At 35.9% G+C, this 20,909-nt stretch overlaps 1 protein-coding gene across 1 annotated transcript; it reads left to right on the forward strand.

Moving 5' to 3' along the window:
- The first annotated feature begins 1,465 nt into the window (after nucleotides 1–1,465).
- On the forward strand, nucleotides 1,466–9,311 carry LOC111367316 (alanine aminotransferase 2-like). Its single transcript, XM_022988128.1, has 15 exons — nucleotides 1,466–1,853; nucleotides 2,135–2,185; nucleotides 2,281–2,331; nucleotides 3,239–3,304; nucleotides 3,398–3,459; nucleotides 4,898–4,976; nucleotides 5,071–5,175; nucleotides 5,280–5,390; nucleotides 5,621–5,758; nucleotides 5,906–5,980; nucleotides 6,175–6,295; nucleotides 6,650–6,804; nucleotides 7,352–7,426; nucleotides 7,721–7,924; nucleotides 9,001–9,311. The coding sequence occupies exons 1-15, from the start codon at nucleotides 1,629–1,631 to the stop codon at nucleotides 9,115–9,117; spliced, it is 1,635 nt and encodes a 544-aa protein (XP_022843896.1). The 5' UTR covers nucleotides 1,466–1,628; the 3' UTR covers nucleotides 9,118–9,311.
- The last annotated feature ends 11,598 nt before the right edge of the window (nucleotides 9,312–20,909 follow it).

The following is a 20,909-nucleotide window of genomic DNA, read 5'->3' on the forward strand; positions in this document are numbered from 1 at the left end:
ACAAACCTAAATTACAGGATTTGATTGATAAATTTTTACTAGAATATTTATCAATATATCTTACTATAAATAAATAATAATCTAATTAATACCTGATTTTTTAATAAAATTTTAAATAATTCGATTTTTGATAAAAAAAAAATGTTAAATCCATGTTTCTGTGTAATTTCCATCTGTAAGTCAATCTGTACAAGTAGTATATTCAAGTTAAAAATGTCATTGCCAAGAAATGTTAGGGACTACTTACACCAAATTTACAAAGTTTTCCCTATTGTATACTATTTTCAGTTATACATTCAACTTTATCAGTCCATTCATTTATTCGTCTATATTAATAAATGTTGCCTTGAATATCGTACTGGTATTTTGGACCTTGACAGTTATATATACCTGTGGGCTTTGGACATCGAAAGTAGCTCTTCACTTGTCGAACCGGCATATTTGGAAATTGTGGGTAAAAGTCTCTATGCTCAGATCTACGAGCCAAAGACTTTATTGCATAATTTGAATTCTAACCTAGAGTCTGTTTAAAAGTGATTTTGAGAATTAATTTTTTGACCGTTAGAAGAAAAGTGGGGCCCACATGTGAGAGAAGAAATCAAATATGATGGCTGAAATGGTGAAATAACGGTCCAAAAATCAAATTTTTGAGCCAAAAATCACTCCCAAACAGGTTACTAGTATTTATCGTCTATGAATTTTGATTGAGCATAACAAAATTATGGATAATACTGCATGTACATAATTTTTTTACTTAATCTTTTATCTACTATTCACAATAGGAAATAAGGACAACATTTGAGGATTTTTATATTCACGTGGATTTTCAATAGATTCCATTCAATACAAATGGAATTGTACTAAAATTACTTTCTTTCAAAAGTAAGTCATAGGTCAGGTAACCATACTTGTATTGACCACATATAAAATGCGAAATAATGTCTAGATTTTAAATTTAGAGACAATTACATCAACGCTCGATGAGAAAAATGATTATCATAGAGATATCACTTTCATTTTCTAAAATTATATAAACGAGTTTTATTATCCATGGTAGATTTTTCTCTTTCATTCAAAAGTAAATTTATAACACATATTTTATCATTTATTTTTTAGTTTTGCCATAAGTACAAAAAAAGTTTGATAGAATTTTTACAAAATGACACTTGACAGTTTTTCATTGGTTTTCGACACAATAAACATGGGAAATGAACGATACAAATGCTGCCAACACAACATGCATAATTTTTTATAATAATTTTATATACATATAGAATTATTCTTATTTTGTAATATAATTAAAAATAACTTTATACTTTCCATTCTTTAAAATATTTAATTAAATGTGAGCACTCTAGTTAGAAGAAATAAATATGTTTACCATAATTCACTCTAGCCAGTTTTCCTTACAAGTATATACCTTCCATTTAAATAAGTAAATTAAACTCACTATTCACTCTTTGCCAAAAATTAAAAATTGCAGAAATCTGGTCTTGCTCGAAGGTGAGCATCAATTCAGCACACAGGACTAATTCCAGGTGTTGGTGTGGGCAACAAGCAAGTCAACAAAATCGCCCACAGTAACGTGCTTTTAAAACCGCGTCTCGCCAAAGCGGTTCAGATTCGCAATGCGGAGATTTTTAGCCGACTTATCAAGAAAGCTGACCCCTGAAAGAAGAAAAAATTTGGTTACTTGCGTGTTGCAGCATCGCACTTGTTCACTTTTTTCCTCATTTCAGTCCCAATCCTCTGTCGTTATTCCTATTCGTTTTTTGAACACTGCTAGTGTTGATCCTTCAATGGCTTCTGATTATTCGGGCTCTCCTGTTACGCTTGATACAATCAATATCAAGGTTTTTAAATCTACCCTTGTTTTATTTTTTTTTTGGGGGGTTTTGTTTTTTTGGGGGGAAAAAAGGGGGGGGGGGGGTGTCAATGCTTCCTTTTCAGTGCTGCTTTTATTTTGTTTTATACTCGATCATTTCTGTGCTTTTATTTTTTCATAGCACTATCTTTCCTTTTTTTTTTCTTGGTTATATGGCTGAAGGAGTGACTTCTAGATTTTCAGCATTCAAAAGTTCTTCCAGAAAATTGTCGGAAATAAATATTACTTTTTTTTTTTTTTTTCCTTCAGGTTTTGAACTGCGAGTATGCTGTCCGTGGAGAAATTGTGACCCTTGCTCAGGTTTGATTATGCTAATGCATCTTTTGTTCATGGACTAGAGCTTTGTTTAGGATTCATTTCTGGGTGACATTGTGTAACATGTTTACTTCTGACAGAAATTAGAACAAGAGTTGAAGGAGAACCCAGGTTCTCGTAGTTTTGATGAGGTACTCGTCATTATACTTAATTACTAGTTAATATCATATCTTGGAAATGCATATTTTCCTTCTGCTCGAACAAGTCTTCTTTTTATGTATGTGCTTAGCTGTTTCGTACTTAGAAAGTTCAGTACGACGAAGAGACTGGAAATGTACTTATGAGCTCTAAATTTTGAAATAATACTGCTTAATAAACTCCTTCGGCGCTTATTAGCTCTTTGAGTGCTTGTGAACTTTTGAAGAGTGTTTGAGCTTGCTTATAAATTCAAGAATGTAGAAACTGTGAGTACTTATAAGCACTTTTCAGAAATGGTGGGGTGCCTTTGTTTTAAAGTGCTGATAAGAACTTGTGAATCATCAAATAGGCTTAAGAAGCTTATAACTTTTAAGAGGGCTTGTACATGTCTTGTGGTTGGATTCACCATTTTAAGAGCATTTTCAAAGGAGCTTCGAATTGTCCAATAATTGGTGTGGGTTCGTCCTCCCCTCCCTTCCCTATTAGTGTTTTCCATATGCGAAAAGAAGGAAATAACCTATGCCCATGTCAGAAATTATTTTTGTTGCTATCTGCTTGGCGATTTCATGAATAGAACATATTTGCATTGGTATATTATGACATTGTAAGTCTATAATCTACACATTAACATAGAGTATAGTTTAACCATGATGGAGAAAGAATAATAGAAAGAGAAAAGATAATATCCTCTGGAGTCTCAATATGGAGTATGGGTGAATTTTTATTCAGCTAAATTCATTGTGGTATATAAACAAAGAGCCCCCGACCCAGGCTATCTTGTTTTGGTCTTTAGTTTGCATATATGGGATTTTACACCCTTTTGGTGCATTTTTAACATCATTTTGGACTAGCTGAAATATAGTTTTGCTGCTTTTCTTATTCTCTCGGTACTACTGCCAGATACTGTACTGCAACATTGGAAATCCTCAATCCCTGGGTCAGCAGCCAATCACCTTTTTTAGAGAGGTGTGTTTGATGATCTTTATCTTCTCTCCAGAAATTACTAATACTATTTTCTCATTCTCTCTGCATATCTAACTTTTTCTGTTCTTAATTTAGGTCCTTGCATTATGTGATCATCCTACCATTTTGGACAGAGCTGAAACACAGGGTTTGTTTAGGTACAAATTAAACTATGACCTAAAAATTCGCATTATGAAATTGTGGATTTGCATTGCAACCCCAATGGATGTTCTAGTTTAGCGTGTGTAAAATCAATGAACTGTTCCCTGTTTCGTAGCTAGTAGTTGATAAAATCACCCAGCTTATAACCGTTTAGTTAGTATTCAGTTGTTTCAAAAGAAAGCATAGAATTTCTACAGGGGCCACATTGTCATCCACGGTGTCTTTGTTGGACGCAAGCATATTTCTGAATATGGGACACATGTTAGACATGTTTGCAAAAGTATATTTATTACTTTCTAATTTCAACCCGCTGGAGGCATCTTAGAGACATGATAGAGTGACACCACTGGAACTTTTAGGATCCAAACTCAATTTTTAAAATTGGATTATAATAAGTTGTTTTTAGTTTCAAAGGAAGGCAAGGTGGAAAAAGGTATCAAAGAAACCAGGAAAAATAAGTAACGAGAGGGAAAATCCAGGACTTTTGTACCGACTACCCATCCCCTTCCTTTTCCCGATTAACCCTATTTAATGTGGCCACTTCACTCTTTTGTTGAACGCCATCAATTATTCTGCCTTTTCTTTTTTCTTGTTCAATAAAAGAATTCAAGATCCATTAACCTACTCATATCTTGTATTTTTAAAACTATCATTGCAACCATGTTTAATTCTTTGTTTAGTTTTCTCAATTTTGTTAATTAAAGAAGGATATATAGAATAATTTATAGAGATTTTATACTACCTGTTTGCCATGCTGTGTCAGCATATTCATAGTGTCCATGATCCTTTCCAATGCTTCTTGGGATTCCAAGAATATACAAAAGTTGCTTGCGAGCTTTTCTGAAGAATTAAGAGTCCTTCATCTTCAAATTTATTTTTATTTTGAAGTTTCAGCACGTAATTATAATGATAGGTCATCAGGAGTTACAAATATTAAATCCCAATTGAAAATATGTCAGTGTATTTGGGAGGTTATGAGTATGGGCTACCATTCAAATATTGTTCTTGAACCAAAAATAGAGAAGCTAATACATTTTGATGAGCAAGACAGGATAACCAGGGTTGAAGGAAGGCTTGCATTCTCAATTTTTGTTCCCTTGTTTAAGTGCCATTTCAAATCTCTATCTGTAATGTTGCCTTCTATATAAATGATATTACCAATAATTTAACTATCAACCATCTTGACAGGAAAGAGGGAGCAGCATTAAATTAGGATTACTATGAACTTCTCTTTTTGAGTGCTTATGTTCAATGTAATTTTTTTGTCCATCATTGATTTTCTTGCTCTCATTGGCTTTCTCAATTGGACAGTAAAAAATATAGATCAAACTATCCTCGATTTGCTGACTTATAAATTTCTTTGCTATGTATTGCAAAAATGTTTAAATATTTGGTTAGTGACATCCATATTCTCTGTCTTCTTAAATTTTGTAGTGCCGATTCCATAGAAAGAGCATTTCAGATCCTCGATCAAATTCCTGGAAGAGCAACTGGTGCATATAGTCATAGTCAGGTAATAATTCCGTCACTCGAAATCTTTGTAACAGGAAGAAAATGGGACACTGACACAGATGTATCATTTAGATTTTGTTTTATTTGATGACCAGGGTATCAAAGGATTACGTGATACAATTGCTTCTGGTATTGAAGCTCGCGATGGATATCCAGCTGATCCAAATGATATTTTCTTGACAGATGGTGCAAGCCCAGCTGTAAATATGTTATTCTGTTTCTAGTCATGCACACAAAGAAATTCGGTAGGAAACTACTGGGAAAGAATTGTAATTGCTGAATGATCCACCCATCCTTTTTTCAGGTTCATATGATGATGCAGTTATTGATAAGATCGGAGAAGGATGGCATTCTCTGCCCTATTCCTCAGTACCCTCTTTACTCTGCTTCGATCACCCTCCACGGAGGCACTCTTGTATGCATCGTGTACTGTAGAACTAAATTGAGAAGTTTATTTTTCTAATATTGTGTTTTGGTTCATTTTCATCTTGCCAATATGCTTTGAACTTTTCTGACCATAAATAGAACTGAAGCCTTGTCAGTTCTGAAGAAATTAAGCTAATCATGTTTAGCGCTTTCAGTTATGTTATGTCCATTTTTCCCTGTCGGAAGATGCTGATATTGGACTCTTGTTCGGATTTGCAGGTTCCTTATTATCTTGACGAAGCAACAGGATGGGGGCTTGAGATATCTGAGCTTAAGAATCAGTTGGAAGCTGCCAAATCTAAGGGTATAAGCATTAGGGCCTTGGTTGTAATAAACCCTGGCAATCCCACAGGGCAGGTATGCAATTAGAAGATATAACAAGGCTGATTGAGGAAGATAACTTTCCATTTCCTTCATGACTAATGGCACCATTGAAATCTGATTGTCTGGGTGCGGCTAGGACCATGTTTGTTGATTTGAATGTTTTGCTACATATTTCTACAGGTTCTGTCTGAGAGCAACCAAAAGGAAATTGTGGAATTCTGCAAGAAAGAAAAGCTTGTTCTTTTGGCAGATGAGGTAAATATATTTCTTTAGAGTCTCATTCAGTTCTTCTAGTAACTCTAGATAATCGAGAAATTATTTTGGTGCGTTTTGTGCTTTTGAATCGTGAAACTGGCTGTACATCTATGACCACACTGCCTCCGCACTGCCTTTATGTTGCTAACCTTACATAAATGATGATCTCTGATGGTGTTGGTTGGCTTGCACAGGTGTACCAGGAAAACATTTATGTGCCTGACAAGCAGTTCCATTCATTTAAGAAAGTCTCCAGGACTATGGGGTATGGCGAGAAAGATATCTCCCTAGTATCTTTCCAGTCTGTATCTAAAGGTACGCTGATCACATCATTGCATAGAGTATGTTTGATAAGTCTAAAAATAAGTAAAAAGTTATTATTGTGACTTTGTTTCTTTACATGGATAAATTACTTATCTCACTTGAAGTTGAAGAGTTTCTTAATTTGAAAGCAACTCAATTGCTATCTTACTTGAAGTTAAAGAGTTTCTTAATTTGAAAGCAACACTTACCTTGTTCAAATAACTTGCTCGTAATTTTAATCAATTAAAAACCTATATGTATTAAAAATTACTTGTTAAAGTAAAGTTTTCAAGCTTAGCAAAATGTGGTAATTACCATTAAGGAACCAGTTCAAATTTAATGAGCTTCTGTTCTTCATTGGTCCAGGGTATCATGGAGAGTGCGGAAAGAGAGGAGGTTACATGGAAGTCACTGGTTTTAGTCCCGACATAAGGGAGCAAATATACAAAGTAGCATCTGTAAATCTTTGCTCTAATATATCCGGTCAGATTCTAGCAAGCCTTGTCATGAGCCCCCCTAAGGTTGGTTAATATTTTTTTAGGCTAACGGTATTTCTCCACCATACAAATGATCAGAAAAAAATCCAGTGGGTTCTTGGAAAATGATTTAGCATTGGCCTTGTGCCAGTTAGATGATAAATGAATGCAGAGATGATTGATAAATCGGATGTGAAGTAAAGTTGCAACTAGGTTGGGGAGTAAAGTCGGATGATTGATAAGTTGGATGTGGGTGGTTGTAATTTGAAAATGTTTGGCTGCCATTGTCCACATAATTTGTATCAGAGGAAATTGAGAGCTTTCTTATTTCCTTGGTGATTTTTAGACAGAATGTCACCTAACTTAGAATTGCATTAAGCCCTTGTTTGATGGCCATTATTTAGAAAAAATGGAGTTTTGAATAGTGATTTTTTTGGAGAATGTGTGATTAAAAAGTAAGGATTTTTTTTTGATTTACATGCCAAATATTTTATTGTGTAAATGTGTGGTTGAAAATAAGCATGAGAATTAAAGAGTTTTATTTTATAGGGAGACAATTAATGCAATAAATATTCTTATTTAATGTTAACAGGTGGGTGACGAATCCTACGAGTCTTATTTTGCCGAGAAAGATGCAATCCTGTCATCCCTAGCAAAGCGAGCAAAGGTTAGTCTTATCAAACTTCCTTTTCATTTTGTTGAAGAAACGGATAACATGGTTGTATGGTAAATACATGTAAACTGCAAATAACTGTCAATTTTGAACCTTGATAAATTAACGTGGCAGCATTTTGTGAATATGTACGTAATAAGCAAAATTTAACAATTGGACATCAATCGCATTTACCATTTTATTATATTTGATACTACTACTGTTTTGGATGACTATAATCTATATTTTTTTCTTTGTTTCTTTTTTGCTTTAAATGCTTAATTCTTTTTCCATTCTTTTGATCTTCAGACGCTAGAAGCTGCATTGAATAGTTTAGAAGGAGTGACATGCAACAGAGCTGAAGGAGCAATGTATCTGTTTCCTCGTATTGAACTGCCGAAGAAAGCGATCGAAGCAGCAAAATCTGCAAACAAGGCCCCAGATGCATTTTACGCTGCTCGTCTTCTTGATGCCACTGGAATAGTAGTTGTACCTGGTTCTGGGTTTCGACAGGTAAATTTTACTGATGAAATGTGTCTAATATAATTCCATGTTTAAATTGTTGTTAATGGTCAGATTTTATTTTTATCTATACATAGAAGATCTGAAAGATCATTTGGGTTAAATATCATGAAAGATGAGCCCCGAGCCTGAACAATAAAGGCTTTGAGGACCTTTGGAGACAATAGGAGAAATATCGTCATTCATGATACTGAACTAGATCGTGCTTGAGGACATTTATTCTGATTCACTGGACTAAATCACATGGTGTAGCCTCCCTTTTCCCCAACCCAAAATCCTTCACCCACCTCTTCACATAAAACTAACACTATCTCTGTAGTTGACATTGCTGTAAGATTATACCGTATGTTTTAAATCTGTTCTCCAAAATCTTCGAGGTACATTTTATATAGTTCACATCTAGTTGGGTAGCAATACCATAAATATATGGTAGTACTATCCGTTTGTTTAAGTGCACTATAGTATTCGTTTAAGTGCATTAGGGTTGATTTATGTTATTATAATTTGGTGGTGCTCAAATACTTGATGATAAAGAGCGTCATGACCCTTTTTAACTAAAGAGTCCTAGTTTGGCAATTTTAATTAGAATTTTTTTAACTTTATCCTAAAATGGTTTGTTTTGCGCAATTCAAGTTTCGTTGAAAACCACATGACAAAAGTTAATAAGCACTGTAAAGATATCATCATGTAGTTTCCAATGAACATTGATTCGCACAAAATGAACCATCTTAGGATAAAGTTAATAAGCTAAAGAACCAACTCAACTAAAATTATTAAACTAGGACTTAGTTAAAATTTTAAAATAGTCGCGATGCTAATTATCATCAAGTCCTTGAACATTACCAATTAATGATGACACAAATCAATCATTGCTACTAATACCCTAAATATATATATGGTTATTACTGCCCAACTTACATCGTACACCCAACTTACACATGTATGATGTAAAATAGTACCTCGGAAATTTTTAATACTTCAATTTAACTTGTCAAGAACTTACCTATGCTTCTCATTTCCAGTTGTCCCTAATAATTTTTGTTTGTTTTATGTTGTTTATGTGGTAGGTGCCTGGTACATGGCATTTTAGGTGCACAATATTACCTCAAGAGGACAGAATACCGGCAATTGTGACTCGTCTGACTGAATTCCACAAAGGATTCATGGATGAATTTCGTGACTGAAGAACAATGTACTATGGCATTCTCGCCAGATCCTCCAATCTGAAATTTTCAATGACTTTGTTACCTTGATTTCCCTTTCAACGCTACCAAAGAAGAAACTGTGTTTCAGTAATGATTTTGTTGTGAATTAAATACTAAGATGTTTGAGTTCCTTGAGTTAAATGCAAAGGACCATTCCCTTTAATCATCATTTATCATAGATGTTGAGTTCCTTGACTTATCAACGATATACTATTAACTTCAGGCCTGTCCAGCTTAGTTTTTGCTTTCGCTTTCACTTCCGCTTTTTATAAAAGTGCTTTTGGAGGAAGTTATCTCAATTTTCATTTGGAAAATAATTTTTAAAAGACTTACTTTCTATTTCGAAAGTGTTTTTAGAGAAAATAATTTTTGTTTTGAAACTAATTTTTAAAAGAGTTACTTCCTATTTCGGAAGTGTTTTTAGAGGAAAACAAGTTGGATTAGCTTTTGTTGAACCAAAAATATGCGCCAATAGAATTCTAACCACGTCCCCGCTTGGACTCACCTTTCCCATGGAAATAAATGAAATTCACACACACATATATGGAAAATGGAAATGAGCCTCGCGAATTAATGAGTTGGACCAGGTTCCAAACCCAATGGGTGGGTCCAATATGAGATAATTTTATAGGTATAACAATAGTTTTTCAAATCTGAGTCGTACATTTATGTGCAGGTAGGATTTCGAAATATAAGTTGCCAAATAAACGAGATCTTACAGATTGCTTAAAAAATATGAGTAACTCCAATAAGCAAGGACTTACGATCTGCCTCGAAAATATAAGTCAATCCAATACATGAGGACTTATGAACTGCCTTGTAAATATCCATGCGAGTTTGAATAAGTGAGGACTTGTAGATTGCCTAGAAAGATGTCGCATATAATTTGTCAAAATTTTGATAGCATCTCCTCTGTAATATGGATTAAACTAACCTGTAATACAATATAAAGCCCTCGTTTGGCCCCATTAATTTCAATTTTATTACATTTCATTTTTCTCTCATCTATTTTCAACCACACAATCTTTCATAAAATACATTACACGTAAATCGAAAACTTTTCCTTCTTTTTCACCTACTCATTTTTTTAAAAAATATTATTCCATACATTTTCATTTCTCCAAAATGGGGGTCAAACGGGGCCAATATCTCCACCGCGCACATATAAAATAAATTTTGGATCCATTTGCCCTTTCAAATAAGGTGAAATGATGATCATATCAAACTTGTTAGTGTGAAATAACATGATGTATATAAAATGATAATGTGGGATTTGTAAAACAGTAATGAAAATAGTGTCATGAGTCATGAGGCATGCTAGCAATGATGTGACATGCGTACTTGACAACAATAATATAATACATATACTAGCAGCAATAATGTGATGATATAAAAATACTGATATCACAATCCCCAAGTCAAATATTTATGTGGGTCAAACTTGAAATATAAGCCATTGTGATGAAGCTAATGTAGAGATGAGGCTGAATATATAAGTAACTGTGATAAGCTGATGCAAAGGCGATGCTCTGGATTTTATTAGCGAAGGCCATGCACTGAATATATATATGTGTCCTTATATGAGTGACGCATCCATGGGCTTCCTCCATGGTGTTTGGTCCAGCCATGAAAGGGATTAAATTCTAAGATAACAAGGCGTGGCTCCTCGTGGGAGGCATCACACTTATCCTTGTCGGAGCTCCTTTCTATTTTATTTTTATTTTTTTACCTCCTTGTAAGGGGTTTACTCTTCTATGCAAGGGTTTCCTCCGTGGTATTTGATATAAGCTCTTTGAAGATAAGTAGATGTAACATGGTTGAAACAAAGGCAAAACTCTAAAAGATAGGTAGCTTTAATGTAGAGGCATGATGAACTTTCTAAAGATAAATACAACTATAATGCAATAACTCATATGGCAAGGCATCTCACAAAGTAAGGAATAAATATCAAGCTAATGGCTTATCTCAAACTATTGAAGACTTATAAGCAAGCCTCGGATGGACGAGGTCTTATAGCTAAGCTCAATGATAGTGAAGGGCCAGGGATAATCATCTTGAGAAGCCAGGAATAAGCATTTGGTGATGCGGAGAATAAACATCCCGCGAGCTCTCGAACTACCGAAGTTTTATTAGCGGCCTCGGATAGACGAGGTCTTATAGCTAAACTTGACGATAAGAGGTGAGGAATAGACATATAGCAAAGCTAGGAATAAGCATTTGGCGAGGGGGGGGAGAATAATTCTCAAAATCTTGGAGTCTTATAAGTGGCCTCGGATATACGAGGTCTTACAACTTAGCCTGACGATAGTAAGAGGCGAGGGATAAACATCTCGCAAAATCAGGAATAAGCATCTGGCGAGACGAGGAATAAACATTTCGCAAATTCTCGAACTATCAGAGTCTTATAAGCAGCTTTGTATAGACAATGTTTTACAGCTAAGCTCGACGATAGTGAGAGGTGAGGAATAAACATCTCGCAAAGTTAGGAATAAGTATCTAGGGAGACGGAGAATAGACATCCCTCGAATAGCTTTCAAACTATTGGAGTCTTATAAGCGGCCTTAGATAGACAAGGTCTTAAAGTTAAGCTGGACGATAGTGAGAGACGATGAATGAACATCTCGTAAATAAGGTTAGAAAATGCTCCTTTTGCAAGGGCAAGCATGTCTGATGATTAGCCTCTTCCTTTATTCAAGGAACGAGGACTCCCATATTGCTTTTTCCTTTATTCAAGGAGCTAGGACTCTAAGATACAGCATCTTCCTTTAGTTAAGGAACGAGGACTTCAAGATGTTGCCTCTCTTCCTTTATTCAAGAAACAAGAACTCCAAGTTGTTGTCTTTGATAAGAAGAAATCCACGAGCTTGGGCTCGCCTTCAAAGATGAGGGGTCTTACAACCTAGTCTCGGACATGCATGGTCTTAAAACTTGCCTCGGATAGCAGAAAACCGTATAAAATGATCAATATAGTCTTCGAATAATGAAAATCCAAACTAGGCATTTGATATAGCCCAAGCAGCCTTTTTCTTCATCTCGAATTTTCCAGCGAAAATGTTTGAACTTGTCCAACAAGAAACAACCCACTTATCTCCTCTTTTGACCACAACGCTTCATCAAAAAGGTTGTGTACGTTGCAAATTATTTCTTCTCTTAACCAAGCTTCAACAACTTTCAAACCATTCAGAATATCATAACAATCACAATAGTTGTAGAAAGGTCATAAACAAATGGGCAAAAGTTGGTTGATGATTTGTCTCTTATCACTTTTTCAAGTAATAGAAGATGGCATAATTGGGTTTTTCACATTTATACAACCATGTTGATTTTTGAATATAATTATGTTGCATAACACAATCTAACATCGCCAATTTGCAATTCAGTGCTCACTGGACTTGATAGAAATGAATGGTTTCCTCCAACCATTAAACCATGTAGTCAAGCCTTGAGCAAATATGGTTGAGTGGCATGCAATAGAACTGCAATCTGATTTTATTTTATATTGGTCCCCATAAGTTGGCTTCTATCACTAATTATTATTGCAAAAATACATTGCAAAGATCCAAAAGAAAGTCCAGAAATAATTCAGAACAATACCAGTTATGGAGCAATGCATTTCCAATAGGTGCAGCAACCAACTTCACGCATCTCTAATAAGAAAGTTTTTGTATTGTGGCCAAATGAATGAGGACAATATTTGTCCATAGACTTAACCACACAAGATGGAAAGTTGTGAGGCCCAAAATAAAATACGATTGGCCCAGAAAATTGTGCTGTCCAACGATTTGTCAATTAGAAAAAACATGAGGTCTAAAGAAATAAATCTCTGAGCCCAATGGAGATAATAGCCATAATCCAAGACCAAAGGTTCAATAAGCCCATATGGTAATCAACCAAGTGACAGGCCTTTGCATCACTCAAAATTTATCTCCACCAATTTATTGAGCGGCCCAGTCTTTATGTTTGGGATAACAATGAGAAAAGCATAATGTTAGGCCCAATGAGTTTCTAATAGGCTCAAACAATGTTTATAAATATTTACATGGGAACAAGTTGTGGCAGCCCAATAACAAAACCCATTGATTAATCCGTGTAAAGTGTAAATTGAGCTCCCAACACTCATTTGAATTAGTCAAAGTCTTTATAATTAAATTGCAAGAAAGGACCATTAATTTAGTACTAGACTAGACTAGACTATCACCTTACCCAGCAATGTAGCCTGCAAAAGCTGAAATGGACAGCCCATCATATGACACGCCACCATCAATCCGTACCCATCAAAATTTAATTTAGGGCTGGACAAATCTCCCGAATCAAACCGATCGAACCGAACCCGAACCAAACTGAATCGAACCCGACGGTTCTTGTCAAATTAAATACCCGAACGGGTATCTGAATTGAGAACCGACGGGTACGGTTCGGTTCTCGGTTTTAGACCAAGAACCGAATCTTTCTAATTTTTTTTTATTTTGAGTAAATCAAATTATTTTAATTTTAATTTTTTCTAAACAAATTAACAAATTAACCATTTCTAAATCCAATTTTTTGGCCTAATAATTTGTTTCATTTCTAATTTTTGGCTCAATTATCCATTTTATTATTTCATTTCTTAGCCCAACAAGATCAAATCCGCTAAATAATCCTAAACACTTATACTAAAGTATATAACGTTGTCTAGACTCTCGCACTCACTATCGCAGCCTCGCTAACATTCCAAAACCTATACAATCGTCGGCCGACACTGTGACCTCCGATCGAAGCTATGACCTCCGCCGACCGAAACTTTGACCATAGCGATCATTTGAACAAGGTAATCTACTAGTCTCTGACATTCCAAAACCATTAAATGTATCATTAGTTGTATTTATATAATGTTGTTATAAATATTAAAAAATTTAATTATAGTACAGAACCGAACGGAACGAAACCGAACCCGAACGGTTCTATAATTATATTTGGACCAGACGGTTCCATTTACTAGATACCCGAAAAATTCACCCCTAATTTAATCAATATTGCTTCTTGTACATTCCATGAATTATATGGAGTTTGACTTTCTTTACAAATTCAAAATGTATTTGACGAGAAAGTGTGTTGAATTCAAAAACTATCGAATCATGTACCGTAATGTAGAATAATGTCAAAAATAATGTACAAATAGCATGATCGTGAACTGGACAAAAAAATGGACCAAGCACTGTAGTGCCCTGTGGTGCCGATGGTCGCCGGAGGTAGAGAAAATTTGGTTGAGCTATTTTGTCAACCACGTGTTGTGCTCCTTGTTTCATTCATTGAGAGGATTACTCTAGCTGGGGGCTGAATTTTGACCGAAGCTTTTCATCAAGCAATTGGTGGGCAAATACAAACTAGAAGAAATCTTTACACTCTCGACCTCTTCCATCCGAGCTCCATATTCTTGAGCAAAATTATCTCACATTAAGTAGATATAAGTCAGCAACATCCTACTTGTAACACTTATAACCCAATTTGTGGACTCATTGGACTTCACTGGGTTATTTGTTGAGCAAATTATTGTTGCTGTTGCTGGGCTTGTTGATTCATTTGACGAGAAATTCTGGAGTTTGATGATGAACCCAGTGTGGAGGAAAAACAACATGTTGAGGAGATGTTTCTTGTTGTCAAAAACTCTGGAAAAATGGTAGTTTTTGTTTCTCAAAATCTAGTATGTAGAGGAGGAAGGCTTGTGTTTGGCTTCTTATATTTCCAGTAGCAATCTCTTGAGAGGAAGATACTTGATAGCATGTTCTTCTTGTTGATATATTCTAAACTTCCAGCAACCATTTTCTGATCACCTTTTCACACTAAACAAAAATTCTTTTCAAATCAGTTGGCCGTGACCATTTAACGGCATGTACATCATTGAAAAATTCCTTTCTTCTCCGCTTTGCCAATTTTCCATAGCAAATTGCTCGAAAAAATTATCTTTTCCGGTGAGTTTTTGTACGTGGTAAAAACATGTTTGGTGGAACGTTTCCATAGACGGTGCCAATCACCCCAAAAAATGCACCAACAAATTCCGACCACGTTGGACTCAGCTTCTCAACTCGGGGTATTTTAAAATTGACTTAGTCAAATTACCTAAATTTCACATTGATTTCTCAACAAAGAGATATTATGAAAATAGATTATTCAATGTTAAAAGACAAAAATATCTTTAAATACATTATACAATTACAAAAGTTGATTTTTTAAAAAGATATCAATACCCTTTTACTTAACAAATAAAAATCAAATACTTTCAACTCTTCTTATCGGTTTACTTCAACACAGATAAGTAAAATATTCTCATCCTTTATCTGCTTCAACCGCAGAAACTAAAAAATTTATCGAAATCGGAAGACGAAAAATTTGTGGATATCAATCTCGTCGGTTCAGTAAGTTTATATACGCAAATTTAATCTTGGTTTCGTTAAATTATTATACGTTTAAATCGATAAATTGTATTTCGACATGTAATGGAAACGTAGATAAAAAAATTTAATAGATTTGTAATTTTTTAAGCATTTGATCAGAAAAAATTCATCTGCATATATTGCCGAACGGGTGTTGAGTGTTAACAGCCCGATGCGTACCGGTGATTCGACTGTTTGTTTAACTGTTTTCTTTTTTTTCCTTTTTCGGATTATTTTTATTGCTTTTGATATTTTTCTTGAAATTAAAAATTATATTTCGACATGCAGATATGGTTGTAGTCCCAATTTGTTACTTTGGTGATTTCGAATTGGACGAAAGAGATCAATGAGTATGGAAATGAACAATTCCTAAACGTGGTGGTATCGCAATTTTTATATCATCAGGTATATCGTATGCAGAACTCTTTAATGATTTACAAAACAAGTTGAATGTTGATCATTCTCAGTACAACATGGAATTTAAATTTAAATTAAGCGAGCATGCATCAGTTCCGATTCCACCTATAATGATTTCTTCTATTGATGAAGTGAATTATCTGAATGAATTGAACAATAAGCACACGACTCCTCTTTGCGTGACTTTAGTAAGGAAGGATGTCGTCGAAGATGAACAAGTAGATTCAGGAGGTGGGGATCACAATGCTAATGATTTTTGAGATACGGCGGAGATGGCTCGTGAAGATGATGTGGTTATTCCAGAGACAGTTGCACACAGAATCCCCTCTGCAGCTCATGACAACGAGAATGGAAATTAAATACTTTTACAAACGAGGGGTTGATTGCTTTATCTTGCCAGAGACATGAGTGGGGTGGGACCTCGGGGCTAGATTGAGTGGACCGTCCTCTAATTCCTCATGTGTGATTCCCGATAATGAGAATTTGTATGTCAAGGAACTGTTTGAACCTAAGAAATATTTACAAGAAGTCGTGCACTTAATTGCGAGCGACGAAGATGGACACGAATGAGTGCTTCGTAATTCGCAAATATACACGGGAACATACTTGTAAAGTGGGAGTTTGTCACAATAATCACAGGCAAGCCCGAGCTTGATTTATTGGTTGATAGATAATGCACAAGTATCAGGATCCACGGACAATTTACAGACCATCGAACATCATTAACGATGTTCGTCGAGAGTACGGAGTATTCATGAGCTACCAGAAGACTTGAAAGGCCAAAGAATGCGCATTGGAGGATTTAATGGGCTCGACAGAGGAAAGCTATACTAAATTGGCCAGGTATTGCCATAACATGGAGAAAACTAATCCTGGCTCGACATTTTTTATTGAGACGGAGACCGAGAACTGCTTCAAATTCTTCTTTATGACTCTTGGACAATGCATTCGGGGATTTCAAAATGTTATGCGACCCCTAATTCTAGTTGACAGTACAACTCTGAAATCTAAATACCAAGGCAAGTTGATTATTGCTACATGTCAAGATGCTAACATCCAAATTTACCCTCTTGCATTCGGCATAGTTGATAACGAGAATGATCTGTCGATGCGTTGGTTCTTTACAAAGATCGGGGAAGTCGAGGACCTTGCATTTGTAATCGATTGGGGACCGTCTATAATAAATGCTATTGCTGAAGTTTTTCCCGATACACATCATGTGTATTGCATGTACTATATACAAGGCAACTTGAAGACCAGGTATCGAGGCAAAGACATCATTTCACTGTTTAGGAAAGCAGCCGAAGCTTACAGTATTGAAGATTGTAATAGGTACATAGTTGAAATATGAAGCAAATCATTTTCGCCATGGGACTATCTAACGAAAATAGGGATTGAACATTGGGCTCGCTCATATTTTCCAGGACGTCATACAACTTGATGACATCAAACAACGCAGAGTCTCTCAATGCATTATTCAAGAGGGATCGAGAGTTATCCATTCTCGCACTGATTGAGAATATCCGTACAAAGTTGCAGCAGTGGTTTCACGATCGACGTGCGGAATCACATAATTGCACAAGCGTGCTAGCTTCGGCGCAAAAGGTAAAGCTCTTCAAGGCTGCAGAGGCGGCGAGAAAGTTAAATGTCGAACAACTAGATGAGTCACGCTTCTCTGTGGAATATGCACGTCATACGGCATACATGGTAGATATGACTGATGGAATGCATTTGTAAACAATTTCAATTAGAGAGTTTTCCATGTGAGCATGCAGTTGCGGTAGCTATGTATCGAGAATTTGCAGCGAGAACATTGTGCTCTCCTTATTATACTGCTGAAAACTGGAAAGCTGCATATGTTGAAATCATATTTCAGCTTCCAAACAAAGTCAAGTGGGAAGTTCCCGATCATATTCGTCCGTTCAATATATTGTCGCCACCTCTCATTGAACTACGTGGTCTTGGACGTCCAACTACTTCTAAATTATCATCTACTAGAGAGTTTTCCCGACCGCATAGGTATAGCAGGTGCAAATCAGTAGAACATACTCGCCAATTTTGTACAAGTCAGGTTCCCCTAAATGACAGTTAGAGTATTGTGTATTGTTGTCGATTTGAAATAAACAATATTTACATCCGCATAATCAATATTCAGATTTCAGCTGGTATTTACATTGAAATAAACAGTATTTACATCGGCATAATTAATATTCTGATTTCAGCTCGCATTTACATTGAAATAAATAGTATTTATGATGTGATCCAAGAGCCAAGTCAGAAGAAGGCAAGTGTGAGACGAGACCCGTTGATAATCGAAGGTGGACCGATGACGCGATCGAGAGCAAAACAAGTGAAACAAGCGATGAGATTGCTCTTTCAAGAAACTATTGATGGAACCATGTTCGGGACTTAAAATGGGACAAGATTCGTGTTCGGGTCGGAGGTCGAAACTAAGCAGAGAGTGGGCCGTATAACCATGCGGCAGCACGATTCGACCGCACGACATGAGGCCGAGAATTCAATGGCCGAAATTTTATTACCGTGCGGCCACACGAGTTATAACCATGTGACAGCATGGTTGATTTCTGGGCGCGATTTTCCTTTTTTCCGCGTTTTTCCTTATTTTACTAGAATTTCATTCTTAATCAAACTCCTACCATATTGGACGAATATTTTAGGGATTTTGTTAGATTATTAGAATTATATTTCCTTTTGACTTCTATTCTAGGGTTTAGTATAAATAGAAATTTTCATTCAATTGTAAAAAAACCTTTGACATTATTGATATTTAATTAAAGTGAGGTGTATTGTCTTCTCTTCATCGTTCTTCATTGAACAATTTCGAACTTATCAAGTAATAACTTGTGGCGTTCAAACAACCGGAATTAATTCTTGGATTGCGTGATCAAGGGGTCTTTCAAGCGTCGTTCTTGTTGTGTTTTTTGGTTCGACTTTCTTTTGGGTTAATCCTAAACTCTTGGATTAATTTGGCTTTCTTGGATTCGTCAATCTCGTTATGGGTTTCGTAGTCAACGTTGCTACGAGGTTCGCATCAGTTGGTATCAGAGCCAGGTTCCAAATTAATTGAAGGTTATATCTTTTCGTTACTTGTTAAGTCCTTTCTTGTTTTCTTAATTTTTCCCAATTTCTATTGACGTTCCTCGTGTCGTTTGAGTCATTCTTGTGTTGTTAAATTATCGTCAATTTCAATTCATTGAGTTGTTGGTAGTTTAATCGTATTTCTTTACAAAAGGTCCAAAAATAAATAAATAAATAAATAATTATTGTTCATCGTACGGTTACTGTTCATCCGTACAGTACACCAAAAAAAATTGATATTATTATTTCTTGTTTTTTTTTACTACCAACACAAAAACAACTCTCAAATTGTGAGATTTTGGCTATTCCATTGTGTCAATTCTTCACTTTACTATTGAGTCTATTCACATATTCTTGTCAAAAAACAATCATCTATTCCACCTAATTCAATTCCTTAAGTTTCGTAGTTCTGGGTTATTATTCGGTTTGTTGAATTCCGGTAAAACACTTGATTTAGTACACTTGGTTCTTTGAAGTTCTTGGATGGAGACTTTGAGTCGTAAAAGGTCGAGTGGTGAGTTTAATAGAGGGAAAAAGCCATAGTGAGTGTTTTCCGAGTGAAATCTTTGTGAGGCATAAAAAATTTTATGATATGATGTCGGAAAATAGAAGGTTCTAATTCAAGCCGAAATGGTAATGACAAAAATGCATCGGAGGACATGATAAGGAGGTTTGAAAGGGTCCTTGGTGATGTTAAGGAGAAGGTAGATAGGCAAGGGGAATGGATGGTGCAAATAGGTACCACAATTGCTAATCTTAGTTGGAGACAAGTGGAGATGTCTAATGCTAGGGGGTCGGGTAGGCATGAATCTAGGAGAGGAAGGCGGGATGAGTATCGTAGTGATGAGGATGATTTTGATGAAAATGACATTGATATGGGTCGAGCGAGGCATAGGGACGATAGGATGGAAAGACGGGGTAAGAATAACTTGAGAGATGAAGTAGATGGAAATTTGGGGAGTATTAAAATGACTATTCCGCAATTTAAGGCGAGAAGCGATCTGAAAGCATATTTAGATTGGGAAAGGAAGGTTGAGATGATTTTTGAGTGCTATAATTATTCGGAGGAGAAAAAGGTAAAATTGACGGTGCTTGAATTTGTGGATTACGCGATATCTTGGTGGGATCAAGTACTTACATCACGGCATAGGGGTCGGAAAAGGCCAATTAGCACTTGGGATGAGTTGAAGATGTTGATGAGGAGGAGGTTTGTTCTGAGTCACTATTATAGGGAAATCCATCAAAAATTGCAAGGTTTGTACCAAGGATCAAAAAGCGTAGAGATGAAGATTCTTATGATTCGGGCTAATGTGGAGGAAGACCGGGAAGCTACCATGACACGGTTCTTGAATGGGTTAAATCGGGATATTGTAAACATTGTAGAGTTACAACACTATATGGAAATCGAGGACATATTACATGTGGCAATGAAGGTCGAGAGGCAATTGAAGAGGAAGGGGATGTCTAGGCAACCGTTGGGTACTTCAAATTCTAACTCAACATTAAAATCGAAGTGGGATGACAACAACAAAAAGGGGGCTGCATCTAGAGGTAAAAGTGATTGGCAAAAGGGTAAGGATGAAAACGCTAGGAAACCAGTATCAAAATCGGAGGCACAACAGTTGCGCAATCGGGACATCAAATGCTTTAGGTGTTTGGGAACAGGGCATATTGCTTCTCAATGCCCAAACAAACGGGCGATGGTGTTGAATGATAATGGAGAAATAGTGAGCGATAGTGATGGCGAGTTTGATGACATGCCAGCGTTGGAAGATGTTAGTGAAGAAGAAAAAGTTGAAGGGCCAATTGGGGATCTACTAGTCACGAGACAAGCTCTTACTACTC

Source organism: Olea europaea, chromosome 18 (assembly GCF_002742605.1).
Source record: "Olea europaea var. sylvestris chromosome 18, O_europaea_v1, whole genome shotgun sequence".
Classification (NCBI taxonomy): domain Eukaryota; kingdom Viridiplantae; phylum Streptophyta; class Magnoliopsida; order Lamiales; family Oleaceae; genus Olea; species Olea europaea.